At 41.9% G+C, this 12,258-nt stretch overlaps 1 protein-coding gene across 1 annotated transcript in view; it reads left to right on the top strand.

The window, feature by feature from the left end:
- sorl1 (sortilin-related receptor, L(DLR class) A repeats containing) overlaps positions 1–12,258 on the top strand; it is a 54,841-nt gene that overhangs the window by 33,189 nt on the left and 9,394 nt on the right. The window contains exons 25-40 of the mRNA XM_019861340.1: positions 108–227; positions 1,033–1,158; positions 2,337–2,447; positions 2,570–2,701; positions 3,230–3,361; positions 3,890–4,024; positions 6,335–6,487; positions 6,832–6,999; positions 8,510–8,638; positions 9,024–9,150; positions 9,486–9,655; positions 9,988–10,100; positions 10,464–10,568; positions 10,665–10,731; positions 10,856–10,938; positions 11,017–11,107. Coding sequence (XP_019716899.1) covers positions 108–227; positions 1,033–1,158; positions 2,337–2,447; positions 2,570–2,701; positions 3,230–3,361; positions 3,890–4,024; positions 6,335–6,487; positions 6,832–6,999; positions 8,510–8,638; positions 9,024–9,150; positions 9,486–9,655; positions 9,988–10,100; positions 10,464–10,568; positions 10,665–10,731; positions 10,856–10,938; positions 11,017–11,107 — 1,962 coding nt within the window. The remainder of the gene's footprint in view (positions 1–107; positions 228–1,032; positions 1,159–2,336; positions 2,448–2,569; positions 2,702–3,229; positions 3,362–3,889; positions 4,025–6,334; positions 6,488–6,831; positions 7,000–8,509; positions 8,639–9,023; positions 9,151–9,485; positions 9,656–9,987; positions 10,101–10,463; positions 10,569–10,664; positions 10,732–10,855; positions 10,939–11,016; positions 11,108–12,258) is intronic.

Genomic DNA, 12,258 nt, shown 5'->3' with positions numbered 1-12,258 from the left:
TACTGGTTTTAAGATGCAGCAAGAGTGTAGCGTTTTCATGAGACCTATCAATCCCCAAGATTAAGTTAAAGGTTGATTTTTAGTTTGTTTGTCATTATATGACTTAGATTCTCACGTGTGTGGCGCTGAGGAGTTTACATGTGCACGAGGTGTTTGCATCCGTGATGCCTGGCGTTGTGACGGAGACAATGACTGCAGAGATTGGTCAGATGAGGCTAACTGCACAGGTAATGTTTTTAAAGAGTTCAATGATAAAATCCCACTGAAAAACGCCTGACCTGTGTACATTTTCAATACTTAATACTGGCTGACACAAAATTCTTACCCGTTTGTGATACTGGTTAAAATCAGATGATTAGGCCAAACAAAAAAGGTTTCCGGTAACATGAAATTTCAGCATAGGGTCGGTAGGTCGGACAAAGTTTTTTTTTTTTAATCTTTTTTTTTTCCCATCAAAAATTCAAACAAAATAACCATAAAACATAAAACAAGAAGACATTGAACCCGCCGCTCCGCGTCCGGCGCCGCTGCCACCTATTTAGTTTTCTCCCTGCTCCGGACTCGGGGGGCCGGGGCGCGCCGCCGTCCTCCGCCGCCGTCCTCCTCCGCCGTCAGTTTTTACTCGGCCCGTGGTGTTCATCAAATAGTTCGCTGAATTTTTTCGATACATCAATGGATGCTATTTTCTTAACATTACGGTGCGAGCATGCGACTGTAACACAGAAAACGCGGTTTAACCTGTCGTCGGAGATCGCGGCCGCCGCCATGTTTCAATGTTGTTGACAAACGACGCACGCGCTCAACGTGAATATCGCGAGAGTTTGCACCGATGTAAACCCTCTACACAAAAATGTAGAGGCTTGTTTGAAAAGAATGCTGACCGTTAAGTTTTTTTTCGACGTAGAAATTCTCGGTCGGTCGGGTTACCGGAAACACTACTTTTTTTTCTACGCCTAATGCAAAATTATGCTTGTATGCTCAAAGCTTTCCTTACTGCTGTCATGATCTCCAACTATTGTTTATTTCTTCTAGCTGCCCAACATACATGTGAATCCAGTAGTTTCCAGTGTCACACGGGCCACTGCATACCACAGCGCTGGACGTGCGATGGTGACAATGACTGCCAGGACAGCTCAGATGAAGACCCTCATTATTGTGGTAACATGAAGCGCTTAGTAACACACGTTCTATACCTGTATAGGCATTTTCTATGGTTTAATTAGGTGATGATAATATCCTGCAGACAAGATTGTGACATAACACTGGTCAACGGCTACTTTTAATTGAATTTGAATTTGAATTTTATTTGGTCTCCCGTAGGAGAAACACATACAATATACAACACACATTGGACAATACATTACAGGCAAATGCACACATGAGATGGCTTTGTGTGGATCTAAATATATTTGTGATGCTGATTTAAACAATGTCTTTACTTTTTCTAGCACATTAGGTTTTTGAGTTATTCTTGTTTTTTTTTTTTTTTTTTTTTTTGTTTAAAAACTTACTTTAATTTTTATAGGCATTGTAAATTATAGCTATGGCATTCCAGAAACAAAAATTCACCTGGTGTTGCACGTAATACTTAATTCGTAAATCTTGCTAAATATATTACAAAATCAGATAACTATTATGAAAAACTGAGAAAAAACAAGGACAGATTCAGAATTAGTGCCCCCCCCCCTACCGCCCTCAAAAAAAAGAAATCGAGAAAAGTTTCTCTGATCCAACAGATGACGCTCTAACAGATGGCATGCGCTGTTGACAACAGGCGTAAAACCGGTGGAGACCACGGTCTTTGAAAGAGGGTTTTGCACGTTAGCCCTTCGATCATTAACAAGCCCAAGATTTTCATTTCTGGATCGTCGATGCGTCGTGATAATTTTCATCGACAAAATGTTTACTTGTGGGAAAGTTCTCCTTGCTATGGTTTGCATGCTGGTTTACACCCTTACTTCACACGTGCTATTTAAAGTCATAACATCATCAACACAGTTCATCTCAGGTGTGATAAATCACACTGCACGTGCTAAAATAATCAATTTACGTACTGCACATGTTAAATGAATCCATTTGCTTATTGTACACTCCTCTGTCCTCCCACAATGTGCAGAATGAACTCTGTGGCAATTTAGTGCGTCGAGTTGCGCCCATTCAGTAGATTGGCTTCCACGTTTGTCTGTGTGCATACGGATAAGAGGCTGGTTACGCTCTTGACATGTTGCAGGATAATGACGCTTCCTTACCTATGCTTGTGCGTCATCGCTACACTCATGAAGAAGACTATATCTTTTTCACCAATATTTACTGTATATTAATGTGTTATTTTCCAGAAGGAAACAAATGCAAAGGCTTTCTCTGCTCCAATAACACCTGCTTGCCAGTCACTTCCCACTGTAATGGCATTAAGGAGTGTCAAGATGGTGCTGATGAGGACTACTGCGGTGAGCATGGTTACCATGCCTCACATAAATTATTACAACTTGTGACAGTGATACTCAAATATGTGTAAGCACAGCATAGCTGACCTTTTTTTTTTAAAGTGACATGGAATTTTCACCCACAGACCCTTTGTGCACTCGCTACATGGAGTTTGTATGCAAGAATCGAGCCCAGTGTCTCTTTCAGTCCCTGGTATGTGATGGTGTCAAACACTGTGAAGATGGGTCTGATGAAGATGCAGATTATGCCAAGTGTGGTAAGGAATCTCACATCTGCCTGTTACCGGTTTCCTTGTCTTGTTACCTTGAAAAGAAGTACAAAAACGAATAGACAACTCGATATGCGTTGCAATGCAGTTGGTCAGCGCAACTTAATGTCCAGAAAAGCTGCAAGCGGACTGGACTGCTGCTTAAAATAAGACTGGATGTTTACTGTAGCTTCAAATGCCCAATTCTGACATACTGTACTGACGATCGTTTTTTGTTTTTTTTTTTAACAGTTTACAGTTTTACATTATCATTTAAATTCACGTTCCCCGTGTTGCTGAATCCCAAGCTGCATGTTCAGACAATTATTTTGCTTGGTTAATAATTGACACACTTCTAAAGTACAGTGGTACCTCTACTTTGGAAATTAATTGGTTCTGGAAGAAATTTCGTAATTTGAAAATTTCGTATGAAGAGACGTTCGTGAGTAGAAGTACCACTGTGTTTGTGACGTAAATATACCAGATGTTGTATGTAACTCTGAAACCTACTGACACACATTTTCCTTGTTTTGCTAGCTACGCCATCAGAGTTCAGCAAAGTGTGTGACGCATACACCTTTCAGTGTGCCAACGGAATGTGTGTGAGCCTGGAGTGGAAATGTGATGGCATGGACGACTGTGGTGACTACTCTGATGAAGCCAACTGCGGTGAGGAGGATTTTTCTGGTGTACTCCTCAGATAAAAATATGCAACACAGGACACAAAGACAATTGTGATTCGTGGACAGATCCATCCATCTATCCATTTTCTGATCCACTTGCGCGGGCGTGCTAGAGCCCATCCCAGCTGTCTTTCAGCAACAGGCAGGGTATACCCTGAGCTGTTTGCCAACCAATCGCAGGGCACATTTAGATGAACAACCATTCGCACTCATAATCACACCGAAGGACAATTTTGAGTGTTGCATTAACCTGCAATGCATGTTTTTGGAATGTGGGAGGAAACTGGAGTACCTGGAGAAAACCCATGCAGGCACTGGGAGAACATGCAAACTCTTCCCAGGAAGGCCAGAGCCAAAATTGAACCCTGCACCTCAGCACTGTGAGGCGGACGTGCTAACCATTCACCCAATGCCTCGCCTCATGAACAGATGCCATTCCTAAATGTGGTTTTGTTTAGTGCTTCGTTGTGAGTAGCAAAAAGCTCACTTCCTCTTCTCCCTTGTGTTTTTTCAGCTGCTCCCACTGATGTTCCTGGCTGCTCGAGGTATTTCCAGTTTCAGTGTAAAAGTGGACGCTGCATCCCAACATGGTGGAAGTGTGATGATGAGAACGACTGTGGAGACTGGTCTGACGAATCTGATTGCACAGGTAGACGCGCCACTAATTTTATTCCACATTATTCCAGAGCCAGGCCATTTGGCCTTCAAAAAAAGTTAAAAAAATGTGAACCTGTCAACGACATTAGGCTTTACATGTTACATGTTATACAATCCCACTCCCGAGACCAGGCATGACAAACTCATTTTTGTCACGGGCCACTTCAGAGGTACGTCTTCCCTCAGGGAGCCATTATGACCGTGAAAACAAATAGTCTCATCGCATTATTACTTGTACACAACAAAGTGACGGATTACTAGTTTTGAAATCAGTCAGTTTGTTCAATTATTGCTCACGTGAGTGTAAACAAAATAGCCAAATTACTGTAAAATTCGATTTATTACACATGACATTTTGACATTTCAGTCCAGATTTTAGCAAGGATCATGCAGGTTGACACAGGTGATATGCTTTCGCGGGTTACATAAAATGATGTGACCTGCCGGATCTGGCCCCCGGCCTTGAGTTCGACACATATGCCCTACACTGAAAGTAGCCTCAGAAAGGACACTTTTAAATGAAACAGAAGTATTTCTAGCCTGTATTTATTTACCCGTGGGCAATGTATTTCATGCTTTTACCACAGTTTAATTTGATCAGCACGTTGATAAGCTTTTGCAACATGAATGGTTCCGATTGTTATTCAACATTGTGCATTGCCCTGGACGGCTAGATTTTATTGTATTTTTGGGAAAGAAAATTTCCTGACCCAAAAACTTCGATTAATCAATTACAGCAGGGGTCCCCAACCTTTTTTGCCCCACGGACCGATTTATGTCAGACAATATTTTCAGGGACCGGCATTTAAGGTGTGGCGGAAATAATACAACAAAATAATATGGTATGAGCTGCATGAAAACTGTGGTGTTTTCGAAATATAATAATAAACACAAGGAGCGTCTAATCTGGCCGCAACACTCTGATCGCTATGGTAATGTTTAATGCCTTCAAAATACGATACAACGCAAATTCAAAGTGCATGAAAATGACGACTCACCACAGGCCCGAGCTTGATTTTCTGCAACCAGACGGTCCCATCTCGGGGTAATAGGAGACAATGACACCTCAAGTGTGTGTTTTACGTCAAGTCTACTTCGTAATTTTGTTTTAGTCGCCATTGCTGCAGAAAAGCCCCGCCTCACACAGGTAGCATGTCGGAAATAGCAACAGTGCTACTGTGGCGATCTCAGAATATTCAGCCATAACTTTAATCCAGTTGTCTCGAACGTACTTTTAAGGCCGCTGTCATTTGATCTCCAGCAGTTTTTTTACTCATTTTGCGAGCTCTGGTGTTTTGTTTTTAAGCGGAATCGCTCACGTGACGTAGAAGCGTGGCTTGACATGTGTCAAGCGTGACACAGACGGATGTAACGGAGAATCCGGTAATTTTTCAAAATAAAACATCTTTCGTATTCCAAAATAAATAAAACGGAAATAAGGCAAGTTCTTTCTGTGCGGCCCGGTACCAAATGCCCTGCGGACCGGTACCGGTCCGCGGACCGGCGGTTGGGGACCCCTGAATTAGAGTGATGAATTGCCATGTTCCGAACTGGAGTTAAGTAATATGTCCATTATATCGCTTCCCCTTCGCAGCAGGGGTGCCCAAGTTTGGTCCTCAAGGGCACCTCTCCAGCCTGTCTTCTATGTCTCCTCCAACACACCCTGATTCAAATGATCATCTCATCAGAAAGCTTTTCAAAAGCCTGATAACAATTGTGATGACCATCCATGTTTTTTTTACCATGGGAAAAGTCGACATTCCTGGAGAAATCCTACACAAGCACTACACACGAAGGCCGAAGCCAACATTCGAATGCCAAACCAACTGTGAGGCAGACGTACTAAATGCTCGTGCACCTTGTCGCCTATCTTAGACAAATGCCATGGGAATTCCTTTCAATTCAAATTTCAGCTCTGACCCGATTGTCATCTCTGCACCTTTTTTTCTCCTTTGTGTGTTTATAAAGCCACCGACAGTGAATATTTAAATGCTGTTTAACAAAATTATCATTGTAAATTTTGCTTTTCAATCAACAACTGGAGCAAATTAGTTGATGTCTGCCCACGAGGATGACTCTTTTTCTCAAAATTTGTTTCAATATTGCATTTAAACGAAAAACGATCAATTCTAAAACTTGTCATCAACTCATTTTGGTGTTTACATGCTTAAAATTCACACAATTAACAGCTCTATACTGTTAGCATTGATGATTTATCTTGTCTAGTTTAACAGTAATGAATGAATTTATCCAACATGAACATTTAGTCAGCATGAGTTAAACAAAATAAACCATCCTCCAGGTGGAGCAGTTCCTCACACTGTGGCTCCTGGGCCATCGACCTGCGCCCCCAACCGCTTCCACTGTGGCACTGGAGCTTGTATCATCAACACCTGGGTTTGCGATGGTTATGCTGACTGTCGTGATGGCAGTGATGAGCTGGGATGTCCCACAGGTACAACTTGTTGACCTGTGAAGCCTCTTTTCAAAGGCAATTGCTGGTCTATATCATTCCTGCTGACCACCAGAGATGGTGCCTAACTGCACGGCTTGTCCCTTCATACAGGCGCAGTTTGAGTATGCATACCAACAACACCATTAGTGACACCTGCTTACTCGAACATCGCATGCGCAAAGGGACATTCTGTGCTAATAGGCAGCACCTCTGGTGGAAATTCGAGATTTATAAAACCGTAGCAACATACGTAACTGTCGTTCCATGATGTGTTTGTGTCTGCATCTTACATGTATTCGATGTCTGTAAATGTTTTTTTCTTCCTTTTTTTCTTGGATGTGCAGTTAATGCCTCCGTGACACAGATCCCAGTTTCCACCCAGGCTCCCTCCTCCCATGGTCACTGCAGTCAGGGTCAGTTTCGGTGTCGCCATCTCCATCACTGCATCCCCGACTGGCAGCGTTGTGATGGCAGGATCCACTGTCAGGATGCGTCTGACGAGGCCCATTGTCGTGAGTCTCTTTGTACTGCTGAAAGCGATGCTACCATCACACACACAGTAAACGAAAGGGGAGGATAAATTCTTGACAGACAAGGCCGAGTGCAGCATAACTAAGGGATGATTCAAGATAAGCCTGAGCCAGCCCTAACTGTATTTGAAAAAAAAGGAATGATAAGTTCAATAGATATCAATATCAATATTATATAATCATATTATAATAAGGCGGCCCGGTAGTCGAGTGGTTAGCGCATGGACCTTACGGTGCAGAGGTACCGGGTTCAATTCCAGAATTCCGGCCTTCCTGTGTGGAGTTTGCATGTTCTCCCCATGCTTACGTGGGTTTTCTCCGGGTCCTCCGGTTTCCTCCCACATTCCAAAAACATGTATGACAGGCTGATTAAACACTCCAAATTGTCCCTAGGTGTGAGTGTGAGCGCGAATCGTTGTTCGTTACTGTGTCCCTGCGATTGGCTGGCAAACGGTTCAGGGTGTCCCCCGCCTACTGCCCGAAGACAGCTGGGATAGGCTACAGCACACCCCGTGGCCCTTGTGAGGATAAAGCGGATCGGAAGATGAATGAATGAATGCATTATAATATATGCTCGTTTTGTCATAATGCAAGCAAATCACTCAATATTGCCGCACGGACACCGTTTCAGAATGTGGCCCTAATGCACCAAACTATTTGGCAACCGCTGGTGGAAAATAGAAGAAATCTCAAACGAAAAAGAAGAGGAAAAAGAAATAAAATGAGGGGTCATGCCAATTAATGTGTGATGTGTGTCATTAGTTTGCTGCCACCTCTCCCGGCAACAAGCAATGGGACCGTCTCCCAAGCTAGCTCGCTAGTTTAGCTTGCGGCATCTGCCACAACAAGGATTTGCTATTTATAACACCAGAAGTCGCAATAACCAACCATGATTCTACCTTTGGGTGGATAATTTGAAACTAAAAAGAAAAACTTCATCATCCGACTGAAACTCGTTCAGGACAGTGATTTTAGGTGCGAGTCCGAGCTCTAATTTTATTCATTCCAGTCACACCTGAGTATAAGTCGCAGGACCAGCCAAACAAGTGCGACTTATAGCCTGAAAAATACGGTACATAAGAATGAATGCACATGCACAACGACAACTAATATGCTGGTATAAGGGATGTATTGATATCGTAAACACAGCATCTCTGTATCTTGGTTTCAAAATCTCACAATAAGGCCTGGGAAGTCACCAGGAGTGGAGCCAGAACTTTTTCGGTCCGGCGAGCACTAACCAGGGTGACACAATGTCTGTGCCTGAATGTCCACGCTTCTTGAAGCCCTCATTCACTATATAGCCCCATGCTATCACATTATGTGTCACTATACAGTGGTTCCCTCATTCTGTTTGGCGATTCGGACAGCCAGCTCACTATTTTCTCCTTGGGATCGTCCACGTAACCACTGTACTTGTCATGACTCAACGGCGCATTAAGATCTCCTACTATTTATTGTGAATAACATTCAACGTTCACTTTTTTCACAGCCACCCGTGGGCCATTGTCCTGTGTGAACGGAAGCCGCTGTGCTGATGGTGAAGCATGTGTGCTGGATGAAGAGCGTTGTGACGGCTTTTTAGATTGTTCTGACCACAGCGATGAGGACAATTGCACCTGTAAGTTCATGTTGAAGTCTTCAGTCCGCATTGTTAAAAAAAGTGTAAAACATCCATGCATCTGTTACTGTACCGCTTATCCTCACGAGGGTCGCAGGTGTACTAGAGTGCATCCCACATCCCAGCAGACTTGGAGTAATAATACAATCATAAATAATTAAATCAAATTGTGTTTTCTCTTTATGATAGATCTATATACTGTATCTGTCAGTCTGACTGTCTGTAATTTTAGCCCCAAAACAAAATTTCACCGCTGGTATTCTGTGGCTTAATTAGTCGATGTGGAGCAAAGTGCAATATGTTAGCATGCAGCACATTTACAGCTGAACACAGTTACAAGTTTTATTTCAATTTGTGCATTGAGGATGACTCTCTTTCCTTCAAGCGGATACCCTGGCCTATAAAGTCCAGAACCTTCAATGGAATCCAGACTTCCTGGGTGCCATCACTCTAACATGGTCTCGTCCTAAAAATCTTCCCCTGGACTCATGTGACTACTTGATCTACTACAGGTGAGAACGCCTGCATTTAGCATTTGACAGCCAGTTGTTATTTTTTGTTTTTTTTACTTTAATGGAAGTGTGTTGTATTATATTGTGTTGAATATGTTAAAATATATAATGTGTTTTCTCACAATAATAGTAATAAAACCTCACAATAATTATAATAATCATCATCATTATAATGATGATGACGATGTTGTAATGATTGACTCGATAGGATTACATTGATAAACAGCTTCCGTGACCGACAGGTAGGTAAATGCCAGTGGCATTTTCGTTTGCTTTTGTAGCAGCATGAATAGCATTACTAGGAAGTCATGATTGTTTGTTTATATGTGTGTTAGGCTTGTAGGCACCTCACAGTGGATCATCATGGACACTCACAGTAACAAAACCAGCTACAAACTTACAGTCCTGAGACCAGACACCACCTACGAAGTCAAGGTGCTCACGCAGTGTCTCGCCAAGTTGCACAAGACCAATGAGATGATCACAGTTAGAACGCCAGAAGGATGTGAGTTGTAATGTTTTTTTTTTGTTTTTGTTTTTTTTTAACGATCAGATGATGCTTTACAAATGACCTATCTCGTGCTCAGGCTCAAGCTATTGTGGAAAGTAGAATGTGTAGTGTTTCACTGTTGCTTCCAGATTTTTTTCCTAACCACCTGCTTCTATTATTGGGTAATTTGAAATAACTACAAAAAAACATAGGAAAGTAAAATAACAATTTTAAACTGCCCCCCATCCCCCCAGTTAAACTGTTGTTGACATTTCCTATTTTGGTTCATTGAAATCTGAATCAAGATGAAGATGCCAACTATATCCCAAAAAATGTGTTCTCTGCAGTGCCAGAGGCTCCCAGGAACCTGCAGCTGTCTTGTGATAATAGTAAGGATGGGACAGTTGATGTTTCCTGGAGTCCCCCTGACAAAGGAAATGGCCTCATTCGAGAGTACATTGTAAGTTTTTTTTTCTGTTCTAAAAGGTTATGAAAAGCAGAATTAATAATGGAATGTATTCAATCATCCAAAGTAAAAACATTTTTGCTATCAAGATAAAGTTATGTTTTCATCACTTTGGGATAGGTCGCGCTTACTCATCGCACTGTTTGTTTTTTTTGTTTTTGTTTTTTTTTAACTTCCATACATATTTCTACCTCTGTGGCATAGGTGTTTTTCCAAGGATATTCCAATAAATGTTGGTAACGATCAAAATTTTGGTAATGTCTGTGAGAGAAAAAAAATGTCCGACGTGAGTTAAATTAGGGGAAAAAAAATGAACACAGGATTTAAAAATGTATGTCTGTGTGTGCTGCTTCTCAGGTTGAGTACAGTGAACAAACAGCCATTGAGTGGACATCACAGACAACTACCACAACGAGCACAGAGGTGAAGGAGCTACAACCAGACATGCAGTACCAGTTCAGGGTAAGACAGACACTCACATGTCTTCGTGTATCTGAAAAATTATTCTAAAATCCATACATTAGACTGCATACAATGTTGTGACATTGTTTTTTTCAGGTAGCAGCTGTGACCAGTCGAGGTTTAGGAAACTGGACCGAAGTTAAATCCATCACCCCCTTGAAAGGTGAGATCATTAGCATACACTCCATTTAAAAATGTTGCTCCATACTCCCGCCGCCTGCTGATGTTTGAAATATTGACGGTTGACTGTAATGCTCAAATTTGCATTAACGTTTGCTCTGGTGCAGCTCTGCCTCCTCCTTCTGTGATCGTCGACAGCATCACTGCAGAGTCCATGAGCCTATCGTTCAGCCTCAATTCCCAGTATGAAGTAGGTGTAGCAAATAGCGTAAAAAGATGAAGAACTTTTGTCTCCACAATAACTAATGCGTGTGTACGTGTGTTAAAGGTGAAACAATACATCGTGATTCTGTCCTGGCAGTTTGACTCGCACATGAAGGAGAGCAAAAACTACACAGTCAAGCAGAAGATCCTCAGAGGTGCTCTTTGGCAATGATTCCAAACCTTTATTGAGCCAATGCACGCAGCACATATTTTACAATAGAAATATCCATATAACACAAAGTGCTGCTTTTTTCCGGACGAGTTATACCAATCAAATAATGTATAATGAAGAAGAAAAAAAAGTTGCATTTTTGGCAGGGAAATTAGTTTTACGATAACCGAGACCAAGTATAGTAGAGCTCAGACTCGCACCCATAATTCCTGTTCTCGATTCCTTCCCTTCCTCTTTCATGGCAACAAACGAAGCGAATGTCTCCCCAGCCAGCTAGTTTAGCATGTGGCATCCATCACTACAAGGATGTACTTAGTATTTACAGCACCAAAAGGCGCAAAAACCGGCAAGGATTCTACCTTTGGCAAAAATGCAATGCAAGATTCTAGTTAGGGTAAGCCATTTTAAACAAAAAAGACAAACTTTTTTACAGTTAGAAACGGGAGTTTCGAATCCAACCGGAACTCGTTCACTGCCGTCAACACGATTAGGGAACGGGGACTACGGATGGCAGTACGAACTTTAACTTTGATATATGCAAGTAGCACTTTAGTAAAAGTTGCAGGACCAGCTATGAAAAAAGTGTGACTCATAGTCCCAAAAATCTGTGATATACAGTACTGTACATGGAATGAAATGACAATCTCATTTCAATTCCCATACATGGCAATTTTCCGCGGATCCGCGGAAATCCGCCGTTTTATTTCTTAAAATGATCATTTTTGTGAATCGTCTAAATCCGTTGAGAAAATTTTAGGGGCGGTCAGGTACCTTATCGTCGAGTTTTCACGAGCTCTCCCGAACAGTCTCTCCGTTTTCCGTTTGTAAACAGCCCTGCGATTGGACGTGTATGAAAGCTTCAACTAATCAGATCACTGAAGGCATTATTTGTTGCGGAAGTCTTATCTCTATTATAAACGGCCCAGCGATTGGACCAATAAAATTGCATGTAACATATTGTTTTACCTGATTCATGGCGGCCTGTTCGTCTCGCAAATTCATTGTTCTGGGATCGTTTTGAGCGGAATTATGAAATTTTTGACGAAAGATCAGGAGTCTTTAATCCTAGAAATTGACTCAAATGTCAAGAATAAATTCCGATTGGACTGGCTTGACAGAAAAGTCACTGTAAAG

Source organism: Hippocampus comes, unplaced genomic scaffold (assembly GCF_001891065.2).
Source record: "Hippocampus comes isolate QL1 unplaced genomic scaffold, H_comes_QL1_v1.1 scaffold122, whole genome shotgun sequence".
Taxonomy (NCBI): Eukaryota; Metazoa; Chordata; class Actinopteri; order Syngnathiformes; family Syngnathidae; genus Hippocampus; species Hippocampus comes.
This window is presented reverse-complemented; position numbering and strand designations above follow the sequence as displayed.